The sequence below is a fragment of the Tupaia chinensis genome, unplaced genomic scaffold (genome assembly GCF_000334495.1).
Source record: "Tupaia chinensis unplaced genomic scaffold, TupChi_1.0 Scaffold143936_1, whole genome shotgun sequence".
Lineage (NCBI taxonomy): Eukaryota > Metazoa > Chordata > Mammalia > Scandentia > Tupaiidae > Tupaia > Tupaia belangeri.
Window position 1 is genome coordinate 585,181 of NW_006203787.1, and position 15,238 is coordinate 600,418.

General features: G+C 43.8%; 1 protein-coding gene across 1 annotated transcript in view; it reads right to left on the reverse strand.

Annotated features, from left to right (window-relative positions):
• Positions 1–12,505, reverse strand: part of RNF144B (ring finger protein 144B) — a gene marked incomplete in the record, with an annotated part of 89,333 nt that extends 76,828 nt beyond the window's left edge. The window contains 1 exon segment of the mRNA XM_027767132.1: positions 12,397–12,505. Within this exon segment, the coding sequence (XP_027622933.1) occupies positions 12,397–12,420 (24 nt within the window).
• Positions 12,506–15,238: the final 2,733 nt, after the last annotated feature.

Genomic DNA, 15,238 nt, shown 5'->3' on the forward strand with positions numbered 1-15,238 from the left:
CAGGCAGCACAACCGGCGGGGCCAAAGTCTTAGCCACGGCAGGCCTCTCATCATGTAGACAGAGGGGCGTTCACAGTAAAGGCAGTAGGGCCTCGGCTAACGCCAGGACAACTGATATGGAAAGGAAGGGACCCAACGGAGAGAGGTGTCAGGAAGGGCCGTGATGGCACGTGGTGTCTGACAGACGTGGGGGGTGAGTGAGAAAGAGCCCAGGCTTCTGTGCCGCTCAGAGTGAGACTACAGGACAGCAGCAGTAAGCAAAGTGATGATTCAGCTTCAGCCCTACACAACCCGAGATGCCTCTGGTGCACACGGGGACAATGGTCTAGTGGGTCTTCAACAGAGAGATCTGGGGCGGAGAGCCACAGAATTGCCATCGTTTTGGTGGTGGCCGTGGTTGAAACTTCCAAGAGCTAAAATCACGCACAAAGGCAGCGTGCTGCAGAGAGGCAGAGGCAGCGCCTGCCCGTCGGCGGCGTTACGTAACCTTTGGCAAGTTATTTAACAGACCCGGAGCTCAGTATTCTCACCTACTAAGTAGGAATGACGACATTCATCTCCTAGGTGCTGTGAGGGTGAGAGGTTTGTAAAGTCCTTCAGTGGCTGAGGACAGAGACACTTGAACACTTCGAGCCTTAGCGGGTGAGGCTGTGAAAGTCACTTCCTACAATTGTGCCATGCGTGGACCACTCGGCTCTACACCATGGCCCTGGCCTGATGCAAAATAGGACTCAGTTGATGTTAGTCATCTAAGATGAGAAGGAAAAAGGAAGAGGGTATAAAGGGGTCAGAGAAGAAAAGCCAAAGGAACGCCAGTATTTAAAGGGTAGGTAAAAGAGGAGCCTTCGAATCAGCCTGAAAAGGATGACTTCTGTGAAGACTGCAAAATAAATACATTTGACATCTCGAACTAGATGTAAAATCCAGACACTATAATCTACAAAATATTTTTATCTTTCTGAGCAATGACATCGTATTACAAATTGTTCACCAGAGACTGCAATCATGCTGCCTTTCATTATAATAGAGAATCATTTTCTAATCAGAACTACAGAGCTTCCTAAAGAAAAGATCAAATCGTGACATAAACAGTAAGCAATCCAAACCACATTAACTTGTAATACAACTAAAGTCAAACAAAAGCAAAGTCAAAATGAATCCAAAGTTGGGGACCAGCAGGTGGCATATTAAGGAACTGGACTCCCACATAGCCAACTGTGGTTCGAGTCCTAGACCTGGTGGCTTGCTTTCTCACTTTCCCTCTCTCTCTCTCACTCTGACCCTTTCTGGTTAAATTTAAATACAGATAAATAAATAAAGTTAAATACAATAATTCTAAAAAAAAAATGAATTCAAGGGATCAGCAGTTGGCGTAATGGCTATGTCGCTGGACTCCCATGTAGTAGACCATGGTTCGAGTCCCAGACCTGGTGGCTTAAACTCACCCCGGGTGCATGTGCGTGTATGCCCAAGATCCTGAGAGGAGAATGGAGAAGGGATTGCGGCGTGGCCATCCCCGCCCCCCCTCCCCCGGGGGATGATTTCTTGCTTTCTGTCTCTCTGTCTCTCTCTTTCTGGTGAGCACACGTGCCAAAAAAAAAAAAAGAATTCAAAACAAAGTTTTCCCTGCATGCACATAAGGCCAAAAAATAAACCTAAATTACTAGAGTCTATCTATATATGTGCATACAAGATACTTCAATTATAATATATCATGCTATACAATATCTAATATATATTATGTACACATAATAAAACGCAAAGTAATCCTACATAAGAAAACAATCGACAAACAGGATTCCTTCTTCAGAAAATGATTCTCTTCAGTTCATATACAGAAAGATCAAGATTCATTCTTGTACTAGGAAATTACTCTTCTACTTTACTATGTAAGTTAGTAACACATACCGCAGACTTGACATCTTAAGTATGTCCTGTGGTTAAACATAATAATTTTTTAATAGCTTGCTCGGGTTTTTAATGGTTTGTTCCATTTCAATAAATCAGGAGGAGGAGCACGAGTATTGAGAAAGCCGTTCTATAACGGGTCTCTCCACGGGGAAAGACGTAAGGCCGAGGTCGCAGTGTCCTCCATGCCTCATTCCCAAACACCTGCCATTTCATTTACATGTTCCTGTTACACTAATGGGATTCCTCTTATTCTTTCCGCATTCACTGAGCACACCGAGTAAGCCACTGAGAGAGACACATTACAAAATAAGACTGAGACTATTTCAGAACAAAATGAGAGGCTTTGCCAGAGGTACATTCCGGGTGGCACGGCAGTCCGTGAAGGGATACCAACTACTTGAAAAGACAAAACGTGGCCCAGAAGTCACCGTTCAGTTACCTTGGTAACAGGAGTGATACAAGAGCCAGGCAGTGGTGCAGTGGTCAGACAACTGGGCCTGCCCACGAAAGATACTGGGTTCACATCTCACACCTGCGGAGTACACGGAGTGAGCACCTGCCCGTCATGCAGGCTAGCTGAGAATGGGGGTGCCATGGCATGAAGGCCCTATTAGGGGTACCTGTCTCTGTCTTAATCTCTCATGGAAGAAATGAATACAGGAACTTTTTTTTCGCCCAAGTTTTACAAAGCTAGAGAGGTTAGCTCTATAACACAGAGCTTAGTTAAGGGGGCCAGTTCTCATGTGGCCAACTGCAGCTCACATTCCAGACCCAGTGGTTTGAAAAACACGCTAAGGGGGATCAGCAGGTGGTGTGGTGGGTTAAGACGCTGGACACTCCCACGTGGTCGACCATGGTTTGAGTCCTGGACCTGGTGGCTTGCTTTCTCACTTTGTCTCTCTCTCTCTCTGGTTCAAATTAAAATAAATGGATGAATAAATAAATTAAATAATTATTTAAGACACACACACACACACACACACACACACACACAAGGTATACAGGCATGCATGCCTACATTCCCAATGTGATGGAGAGATGGAAGAGAAGGGACTATGGTGTGACCACACTCCATTGAGGGTGGTCTCTATCTCTGTCCAGAAGGAAAGCACACACCACCTCTGGCGGTTAAGAAAAATAATAAGCTAGAGATATATCTTTTTGGCTGTATTTCATATGTACAAGAAGGATTTCAAGTGCTCACAGAGCAGGCTGAAGCCAACAGCCCCAACGAGGAAAACCTAGCCAGGAGAATCTTGGGCTGCCAGTGCCATTACGTCACACAAGAGCCCATCGTGACCCAGGATGAAAGGCTGAACCAGAGAGCAAGACTCTAATATCCTGTAGAGCACCACTTGCAAGCTGGGGCTGAGAAAACAAATTTTAGCACTTAGCACTCCCAAGAAAAAAGAGAGTCTGCATTAGTCCTGAGTTAAGACTCTCCCCTAGAAAGTCTTGGGAAGTCCTGTGTTTGCAAGGTTTCTATTAGTGCTTCTGCTATTACCATCTCCTCCCATTTCCTGCCTGAGACAATGGGGGGGAAATCCCCAAACAACCCTGCACGGTCAGGTTCCCAACCAGGGCACTAAGTGATTTACAAGACATTGAGCACTCAGTCCTGTGCCTCTACACCTGACAGGGATACAAAGGACTCTGCTAAATTAAAAGTCAAAATGCTTCTTGACTTAAGAATGGAGAACGTAGTTCTTGGAATGAAGGCTGCACCCTACAGGGACTGAATTATTCACAGGAATGTTACAGGTGTTCAGTGGCTCATGGGACTTTATTTTGAAAAGTATCTTAAACCCTTGGTTTTATTCCTTGCACATGAATGGTTGATTCCTTCTTTTCTTGCCTTGTCCCTCCCCATTCCTCTTCTTCCTCTTTCCAAAAAAATAGTGAAGCAGAGAGTCAGTCCCCAGTGAAACCAGGAGCCAGATGGAGCTAGCAAACACTCCCTCTGCAATGGCTTGAAGAGACAGAAGTCAAGACATGGAAGCCGGGGCCTGACAGAATGTGGAGAGGAGCTGAGAGCTGGATGTGGAAGGGCAGGGAACTGAGAAGAGGGAAAACAAATAAACAAAGCAAAACAAAAACAAACCTACATTGGCAAAGTCTTTTTCCCTCCCACATTTACCGCTGGTCACCCGTGATCCTCCACAGCCTCTTTGGGATACATCTCAAGAGGGCTGGCCGTGGTTTCAACCCATCTCCCACAGCACACGCCATAGCATGGCTGTCACAGGGAGCACCCAGGGACTGAGCTAGTGTCATGACAACCACAGACTCTGGGTGTGAGGATGTTCGCATCTCCAACAGAATGGAGTCTCAGAGAGGCCCTTCCTATAAATCTGTGTTCCTTAAGTGGATCTTTCTCATTCTCCTGGAGAGGAATCACGTTTAGGGTAAACACATGGTGATTGGTTCAAACTGCTAGGCTATGGGGCCAGCCCTAAATTTTGGATGATAAATTGTTAACCAGATTTACAACAGAATTCACAATATTAAATATTTAAATTTTAGTAAAATGATTTTTCTAAAAACGTTGATTCCATATATTAGCTAAGAATTATTAAATCATTCAGATAATACATTTTATGGAACTTCTATTGAAGTATCAGGCACTAGTAAACACAAACGCAAAGTCCTCTTAGGCTAATACAACCACAGTCTCAACAGCTATTCCTTCACTTTTCACATATGCACCAGAAAAATTAAAGTTTAAAATGAGTAACATAGAAGAGTCCTTTGATCCAAATGAAAATCCATGCATCACAAAGCTAAATGTAATGACACCTCTGGCAGCTACATATGTTAAATTATTCTTTGGGCAAAATATTTGTACAATTACAAACTTTTGAAGTAGGTATTGATGCTGGTTCAGTAAATGTGTATGAAACAGACATTCACCACCAATTTTCTTGAAAAACAGAAATCCATGACTTAATTTTTCATGAACCCTGTGTACTTCTCTTGCTCATTTTTTTTTTTTTTTTGAGAGGTTTTCGCTATAGGGCACGTGCGCTCGCCAGACAGAGAGAGACATAGAAACAGAAAGTGAAAAATCACCCCCCAGGGGGGATGGTCACGCCGCAATCCCTTCTCCTCCATTCTCCTCTCGGGATCTTGGGCACGCACACACATGCGCCCGGCATGAGTTCTAAGCCACCAGGTCGGGGACACGAACCGTGGTCGACTACGTGGGAGTCCAGCGACATAGCCATTACGCTAACTGCTGGTTCCCTCTCTTGCTCATTTTCTGTCCAAGAGATTGTTCCCAAATAAATTTTAAAGTTACAAATACTAAATAAATAGTTATAGATTTGTACTGTAAGTGGCAAAAACAATGATACCAAGTCCATTCAGACTTCTCACTCCTGCAGCTGGCCTCATCAACAATCATCCTGACAACTCCAGCTTTCTGCAGATCCCCTTGGGGGCCAGAGTATAAGAGCCTGGTGCACCAATTAGCTGCCAGGACTAGCAACACCCAGACCCTCTCCCACCACCACCTGGACTAAAGGAGGTAGCTGACTTAAGCCACTAGTGTAAGAATTTATTTTATTTTATCATCAAGGGCCTTGCATTCTATTTTTAAAAGAAAGGTATAAGTCAACTCACATTTTGGGAGAAGTGGGCAAGAGGAAAGTTATGTTAATCCTCTTTCAAATTTAATCAGGAGTAAAAAATGCCTTTCATGACACAAGCATCTTTTCCTGTCAGATGAGTAAAGCCTGGTATTACAAAGCTGGAGACTATATCCCATCTTATTTTAATGTATTAAATAATGACACTTGCTTCAAACTAAAAAATCCAGAGGAAATGTCAGATGCAACATAATGAGAGACAGAAACAGGAACTTCTATAGTACTTGATCTGCTTCAATGTTCTACTTGAGTTAATTTTGGTCACTTTGGCTTCCCTTACAAATCATCCATTTCGTCCATATTTTCAGATTTTTTTCCCTTAGGGTTTTCAGGGGGCGTTTGTTCTGTTTTCTTTTGTTTTGTTTTTTTCAAAGAGGGTTTTGCTATAGGGCACGTGTGCTTGCCGGAAAGACAGAGAAACAGACAAAGCGAGAAATCACCCATGGGGGGGATGGCCACGCCGCAATCCCTTCTCCATTCTCCTCTCGGGATCTTGGACATGCACGCACACGCGTCTGGTGTGAGTTTTAAGCCACCGGGTCTGGGACTCGAACCATAGTCAACATAGCCATTACTCTAACTGCTGGTCCGTCCCTTAGGGTTTTACACCTAGTCAAGATAATTCCTGTGATTCTTCCTCTCTCTCCTGCATCTGTGGCTGAGTCAGTTTCCTCATTCCTAATCTTACATGTTGTTATTCTCTCTTTTGCCAGGGTTTTGTCTTACGTAGTCTTTCTACTATTTTCTACTCTATTAATTGAAACCTGTAATTTTACCATTCTTCTTCCTAGTTTATGCGTATGTGTTGTGTGTGTAGCTTTTTGTGTTTTGGTGGGGGAGGTTTGAGGGGGAGCTATGGTTTAAACATGTCCCCTGAAGTTCTTATGTTGGAAACTTAATCCTCAATGTGGCAGTGTTGGAGTCGGGCCTAATCGGAGGTGTTGAGACACAGAGGCACTGCCCTCCTGAATGGATTAATGCCATTATCTCAGGAGCGGGCTCCTTGAGAAGAGGAGAGTTCAGCCCCCTCTTATCTCTTCCTGTCCTCACTTTCTCTTTGTCTGTCTGCCTTCCACTTTAGGATGAAGCAGTACAAAGGCTCTTGCCAGACGCCAGCATCTTGATCTTGAATTTCCAACACCAGACTGTTGAAAAGTTCAACAGCTCTTTATAAACTACCAAGTCTTGGGACCAGCAGTTAGCGTAATGGCTATGTCGATGAACTCCCATGTCGCTGACCACAGTTTGAGTCCCAGATCCGGTGGCTTAAACTCCCACCGGGCACATGTGCGTGCGTTTCCAAGATCCCAAGAGAAGAATGGAGGAGAAGGGATTGCGGCGTGGCCATCCCCCCCATGGGTGATTTCTCGCTTTCTATCTCTCTGTCTCTGTCTTTCTGGTGAGCACATGTGCCCTATAGCAAAAAAATCTCTCAAAAAAATAAAGAAAATTAAAAAGAAAATTAAAACATATAAACTACCAAGTCTCAGGTCTTCTGTCATAGCCTCACAAAACAGACTAACATGTGGTAAGGGAGTAGTCAGTTTGCTAGTGTTTTCTTCATGAATAATAAAGACATTTACTTGTTATAAATTTTTCCTCTAGGTATACATTTGGATAAGCTGTGCTCTAAGGATTTGGGTATAAAGTACATTTTTTATTGCTGTCCAAAGAACCTCTCATTTCTCTTTTTCTGTCTGGTCAAAGATTTATATGGAAGAATGTTTCTTAATTTCCAAGTGGTTATGTTTCTGGTCATATGTTTAATATTGATATCTAATTTAATTGGACTGTGATGAGTGAATATGATCTTCAATAGCTCTGCTTCCTAGTTTGTTACAGTTTTACTTTGTTTTTGGCCAAGTTAATAGTTTTATCTTTCTCATCATTGGGGTGTGAGAAGTTGCACAATTCAAAAAACACCCCCTGACTCCCTCATGGTGATGTGACCAGGTAACCTTCCTTGCTCCCTAAGGGATTAAGTCACAGTAATTAACTGCCATTGTTTCATTGTCTTATCCCAAATGCACCCTGACTTATAAATCTGGAAACATACACCTCTAAGTAAAAACAAAGCAATTAATTTTTTTAATGCTCAGACGATTGTATCACCTTGGAATTGAATCAAAACTAACGAAAGGCATGCAATACTCCTGAATTATGTCCAGCAAAAACCTGGTTTAAGTTTTCATTTTCCAACCTGCATCTCAAATGACCTCTCAGCACAGTAGCTGGACCAAGTCTGCCGCCCACCCAGGAGGCAACAAGGAAAGCTTCTGGTTCACATGTCCAAGAGTCTCTGCACAGCACAGCTCACCCCGAAGCCCTGAGGGGAAAGGGGCCAGAGCTATTTTAAATGCAAGTAACTGCTGGGATGTGTAATCCCACGGGGGCTTTGAAGAGACCTCACTCAAGTCAGATCTGCCCAGGTGATCTGAGCCTCACAGCAAGGAGCACATCTAGGGAGGAAATCCTGTCTCAAATCACCAAGGAAATTCCAAACTCTTACAAAAGAATTAGCGGATACTTCCGCAAGAGTACCCGTGGAGCCAGGGTGCTTTCTGAAAGTTTCTTCTGCAAGTTAATAATGATAAAGAGGAAGTTTGTTCCACCCTGCGGATTCTGAAGAAATAATTACATCATTGAGTGCCCACTCGGCACTGGGCATGCTTTCTGGTACTAAGCATTTTGCATAAATTATTTCTTCTAATCTTTATAAACGTAACTGTTATAGAAAACCTAGATGTATCTACGTACAAACTATTATTACCACATTTTTAAATGGTTAGGAACTAAAGTATCAGGAAAGCCTCATTAAAATAGTTCCAGTTGGGCCAGTCGGTGGCTCGGGGGTGTGGCACTTGGTACAGCCGGATCCCACAAGACCAATGTGTGTACAAGTGTGTACATGTGTGTACATGCCCCAAAAGCCAACAGCAGGACAGAATGGAGAAGGGACTGCAGCGTGACCATGCCCCCTGGCAGGGGTGGGGGGATCTCTTTCTTCCTTCCCTCTCTGCCCCCACCTCCCAACTGCACACGCCCTCTGGCAAAATATTTTTTAAAATATAATTTCAGCTATAAAGTTGCCTCGTAATAACAGACATTCGATATTTAACCACTTAGGGTGGAGACGCTAGCATTTTTACCTCTCAGGAAGGTTTCGACAAACATTTGTTTCAAACACAGACTGATGAACCTAGGCCTTTACTTGTTTTTTCCTCATCCCTTCACTTTGAAATAATTTTAATGTATAAATTAAATACTCAAACTCTTCTGAGTCAATGGCCTCATAAAATCTAATCCCACACCCGACTTTGTTGATCAGTGCATCACAGAAGTAATTCTGGCCAATACACAAAGTGATTTTTTTTAAATGGTATAAAATTCCAAGTAATATTTTTTTTTTTTTTTTTTTTTAGAGAGAGAGGTTTTTTTATCATAGGGACTACACGGGATACACACGCTAGCCAGAGAGAGCTAGAAAGCAAGAAATCACCCCCTGGGGGATGGCCACACCTCAATCCCTTCTCCTCCCTTCTCTTCTTGGGATTTTGGGCGCACACACACACACACACACACACGTGCCTGGCATGAGTTTTAAACCACCAGGTCTGGAACTCGAACCATGGTTAACTACATGGGAATCCTGAAACATAACCATTATGCTATCTGCTGGTCCCTACGTTTTTCTCTTTTTAATTGCCAGAGAGCACATACACTCACCAGAGAGAGAGAAAAAGGGAGAGAAAGAGAAGTCACCTTCCAATAGGGCATGGTTGCACTGGAATCCCGTTTCCTCCATTCATTCTTCCTGACAGGAGATTGTGCATGGACACACACGTGTCTGGTGTGTTTAAGCTGTCAGGGCTGGGACTGAAACTGTGTTGACCATGTCAAATCTGGCTCCCTTAACCACTAAGCTAAGGAAGCAGCCCTCGACTCTTCTGTAGATTTCTCATCTTTTTATCATCTTTTACCTTGCATCTAAGTTCCAGCCACACTAAGAAGCTATTTCTAGGTGTCTCCACTTTCTTTCACAAATCCCGCTGGTTCTTCATTTACTAAGTTCATTCTTACCACTTTTGTATGGAATAGCTCCTCCTCCCACAAAACGTCTCTCACAGTATATCTCTTCTGGGACACCCCCACCCCCACCACCACCTATCCTTCCCCTCCCCATAGTTACATATCTTCTGGGTGTCTTCCTTCTTTTTTTTTTTTTTCTCTTTTTTTTTTTTTTTGGAGAGATTTTCACTGTAGGGCGCGTGCGCTCGCCAGACAGACAGAGAGAGACATAGAGACAGAAAGCGAGAAATCACCCCCCAGGGGGGATGGTCACGCCGCAATCCCTTCTCCTCCATTCTCCTCTCGGGATCTTGGGCACGCACGCACACGCGCCCGGCGTGAGTTTTAAGCCACCGGGTCCAGGACACGAACCGCGGTCGACTACGTGGGAGTCCAGCGACATAGCCATTACGCTAACTGCTGGTTCCCCTGGGTGTCTTCCTTTATTATGCCATTCTTACTCTCATTGTTTCATTCAACACACATATATCACATTCCTAGTACCTACTGCGTTCTTTATTAGGTGCTGAGAATTCAAGGATAAGAAAACATAAGACTTTGAGTGGGGTAGAAAAAGGGAAATGAGGCCCATTCCCCAGTCAGAGGAGTGCCATGCCACCAGGCTCCAGGAGGCAGGCAGCTTTGTGAGCCTGGTCCTGCAGGACATGGAGAATCTGCTGGGTAGAAGTGTGAGAAGACAACAGGGAAGAGAAGGGAAGAGGACCTTCTAGGCAGAAGGAATGGCTGTGAGGTCAGGTTTGTGAAGGCAGAAAACAGAATTTCAGCTTCATCCCTCAGTATGTATTATCTGTTGCTTCCTTAACCCAGAAAGGGCCATTAGTGGCATATTAATGCTCGTAAAACCTTCAAATTTTACCTAAACACAAAAGAGGTAGGAGCACCATGAATAAATATAAACAGTTCATTCAGTCATGTAAGACATCGACATGGCAAACAGAATAAGAAGAGGCCTCCCCATGGAAGGGCGAGAACAAATCAAGACCGATGATAGAAACTTGACACAAGGCTCCTGGACCATTCTACAAGAATTAGGGAGCCCTTGCAAAGTATCTGCCTTCTGACCTAATAGGCACAGACTGTAGCTCTCCTCCTCAGCATGATGTTGCAAATCCCCAATGTGGGCTGGCCCCATAGACTGGTGGTTAAGGGAGCTAGATCCTACATGGCTGACAGCACAAATCCCAGTCCCAGCAGCTTGAAAAACATGTCATGGGCATGTATGTGCATGCTCCAAATCCTGACAGAGTGGAAAAATGGAAGGGAATGGATTGCATTCTGACTATATCTCATTGAGAGGATACTTTTTCTTTCTCTCTCTTTCTGGTGAATGCATGCACCCTCTGACAATTAAAAAAAAAAAAGGAAAGAAAGAAAATCACTAAGATTTTGTCCTCTTTTCAAGGAAGTGATGCATGAGTTGACCAACAGAGACAAAACTTTTGAGAGTGAATGATATTACTTGGTGTTATTCGATCCTGCAATAAAACTTCTCAGTCTTTTCAATCTGTGATTTGTACTCATACTTCTAAAGGACCTGGGTCAACACATGTTGTGGTACATCCCTATGGCTATCAAAGTGGGGAGAGATAAGAGAGCAGAAATCAGGCACCACTGTCCTCAAAAGAATGCTGTAGACTTGGGTGGCAGCCTGCCCAGTCCAGGCTCATAGTTTCGCTTCAACAGCTCAGATTGCTCGTGGTGTTCCTTTGGTATCACATCAGCTTAAGTCTCTTACCAGAAAACACCACCGTACATACCTCCAAGAGAGCTAGATGAGGCCTTGGGAGCCACACCATCCACTGAACTAAACCACACGCTGTATTTTATACTGCAGTAAAAAATCCGAATGAAGGATGAAATCGTAAAGGAGTGAACATCATTACCCCTTTCCAGCAAGGACCAAATCAGAGGCATTGAGCGCACTACACTGATTCAGAATAAGGAAGTCTCCCGGCGGATTCATTACTCTGTTCATTATAAAGCTAGCTTGTTATAGAGGAAGGATTGTTCTGTTCTCTGAAATTCATCAGTCTGTGTTAACACAGGGACACTATCTGATCTCGGTGTAGTCAATGCTCACAAGCACTCGTTAGCTGAGCTTTCTCATGCTCATTTACAGATGAGGACACCGAACGCTGAAAGATGAACTAAGTTCCCTGAGGTCGCCCAAGCAGCTACTGCACAGCATGCACTAGGACCCAAGACCAAGTCAAGTGAGTTTCCACTAGAGTCAAATGAAGTCATGGGTGACCTCAAGCTCCCCTTTATCTCACATCAGGACCTCTTTCGGAAGGAAGACAAAAATAGAAGGTTGATGCCTGACTTTTAATTTTATTTTTAAGTATCTACTTAGGGCCAAAGTCTGGATGTTCTGCAGAAACAAATTAGACAATATTCTCATGTGAGCAGAATCCTAATCTTGACCAAGAAGAAAACGATAATACACTGAGAAGTGAGTCCGACGGCTCTGAGTACACTGAATTCTCAGCAGTAGCCTTCTATGAGAAGGGGCAATTCTCCTGGACGACTGAATAGTCAAAGAGAATGACTCAAAGACTATTTCAGTACCAGATCCTATTTCAACCTTGTTGTCCATCTGTTTCCTGAGAATGGAAGGTTGTACGGTTCCAAGTCAGAAAAGGGGATGAATCATCTTCTAGCATCGCATAAGGTAGGAGCCCCACAAAGGCACGCTGTGCTTGCATAACACAGCCATGCAATGAGAGGCCGGAGCACACCTTCCCGTTACCTGGCTGGACTTCCGTGCTGTCATGAGGCCTCATCCCAGGGAGGTGAGTTCAGGGATCCAGCTAAACAAATGAGGGATGCTGTAAGGTTCATTCTTCATTTACTGCAGGCTAAGGGAGGGGAAAGAACAACTCAACAACTGCATCTAACAAAAGTTAATATTTTAAACTCAGACTTGACTGATAACTGCACCTGTTTATCAAACAGCGAATCTATCCTTCTGACTCCCCTTCGCCAGTCTTCTCTGCCTTCCCAATGGGAGTCACTAAGGATATAAAACTATTGTCCCCTCTGCCTGACCCTTTCTTCTGTATTATCTACACCCCCTAAATCACAACACCTGGAGCTGCGTCCACCACACACGTTGGTTTCTCCCTACCTCCTTTAGATTCAGAGACAATAGAGTTCCCAGGGAATGCCAGACTTTAGAGAAGCCCAGGGGAATGGATATTCAGGCAGGCAGCCAATTCAGGGTTATTGGCAAGAAGAGCTCAGACTCCAATGTTAAGAGTGAAGAAACTTTCAAGGTCACGATTACCGTTTCAGCCGAGCTGTGGGCCAAATGATCACACACAGTTCAGCTAGAAACCTAAACTGTCACATACAATATCGTTTCTATGGTAAGCTGCCTTCCAAGTTCTAAACATCTGCCTTGCAGACAAGCGTTCGGAATACTAAACATTCAAAGGTTGGTGCCACCTACAAAAAAATTTAACAATAAATGCTTCCCCTTGAGTTTCTTTTCCTTTACAGCTGCAGAAGAAAATAGACTGTAAATACGATACTGGTGCTGAGACTTGAGCTCCTTCCTTAGGAGGGACCTCAGCTGGAAAAGGAGTTGTGACCACCAGTGATTCGAGCCTCAGAGCCAGAGGTGAATTTACTCTTTCCACTGTGCTCAGAGAGTAACTGGACCTACTTCTGGATACGTAGTGACTATTGAGAAAAGGACTCTCAACACTGTCATAACGAGACAGTGAGGACAATAGGTTTGGGGAGTGTTTTATTCACTTTATATTGGCAAAGGCAATCAGTAGAAATGTTGTTTCTGTAGTCCAAAGAAAATGCCGAACTCCCAAGGAGGTAGGTGATTCCTTCTGAGATTTTTTTTTTAATTGCCACAGAGAACATATTCACTCAACAGAGAGACAGAGAGAGAAAGAAGTAGCCCCCTCCCCAATGGGGCACGGTCATGCCACAATACTTTCTCCTCCAGATTTCCATCCTGTCAGGATTTGGGACACACATATACATGATGGGTTTTTCAAGCCACCAGGGTAGATTCCAACAGTGGTCTGCCAAGTGGGATCTGACTCCCTTGACCAGGAGGATATGGGCTAGCCCCTGAACGGATACGCTTAACTGAACTCTTGTATAAGCATATGTGCACACACGTGTATATGCCTGTGTAGACAAGCAGGTTATGAGGACTGTGGTAGGAAAAACACAGATTATGTGCTTCAAAAGAGGAAAATCATTGACAAGACAACATACTGGCCTGTCCTAGTCTTGTTTTCTCTTCAAAGAACCATCGTTATGAAGGGAAGTGGGGTCCTGGAACAAAACTCTTAGACTTCTCCATGTTACAATTAAGAGTACCCAGAGTGGACTTCAGCCAAACTTAATGAGTGAGAAAAGAAAACAAGAGTCAGACATCCCTACCAGTAAAGGATGGTGCCTTCCAATCCCATGGCAGCTATGTATGGATGATGTAATTTTGCCTCCTTGGCTGAAGCTGGTTGGACCCAGGATGAATGTCTGTCTGACACAGAGCCAATCAACTTTTCTCTACCAGAATTTGGAGTTTGGATTTAGGGACAGCTAATCGCTCTACTTGATTGAATCTGTGTATCTTTTCTTTTTTTCTTCGTTTTCAATTTTAATTGCTATAAGGCATGTGCACTTGCCAAAAACAGAGAGAAAGAGAGCAACCTCCACCCCTCCCAGGGGCCCTGGTGACATTACATCCTTTTTCTCTATCCTGTTAAGATTTGGGGCATATACATACATACATACATACATACATAAACACACACACACAAAGCCACTGGGGTGGGATTATGTGGGATATGGCTTTCATTTTTTTGTTTTTGTTTTTGTTTCTGTTTTAATTTTGTTTTTTGTTTTCTTGGGGGCAGGGGGTGCTGAAGGGTGTGTGCATTTAGGCAGAGACAAAGAGTGATGAGAAAGCACTCCCCATGGTAAATGGTCACACCATAGTCCCTTCTCCTCCATTTCTCCTTCAAGGATTTTGGGTGTGCACACACACACACCCAGGGTGCTTCTCACACACCAGGTGCAGGACTTGAGCTACGCAGTTGGCCATGTGGGATCCAGATGCCTTAACCACCAGGCCAAAGAGCTGGCCCAGCACCTGGCTATGTATGCACAGCTTTTAACTGCTGTTCTATGGGGCTGGCTGGTGCCATGGACATCTTGATAAGAAGTTGACACAAAAAATTCAGAACTTATAAATGGATGAAGATGTTTTTCATAATTTCTTTACTTTGCAAAATAACTCAACCCGAGTTTCTTTACTAAGTTACCCCAGTATATGCAAAGTATGGTTTGACTTTACATATTGTTTTACTGTATCATCTATCACAGATTACTTCTGCATTTGTGGGGAAAGTTCTAGGGAAATCCCAGCACACTTGAACTGGGTAAAAGATCGCTTCATAATTCCTTTCCTTCATCCAGCAATTAGGAACAATGGTTCTAACCCTAGTAGAAATCATCAACCTAGCTGAGACTGCGGTACCACTATGAAATCTTGCCTCAAAGATTCACATATACACGTAAACAGGATATTCTGCACGTTTTTCGAAGTGCATGGTCCTGCT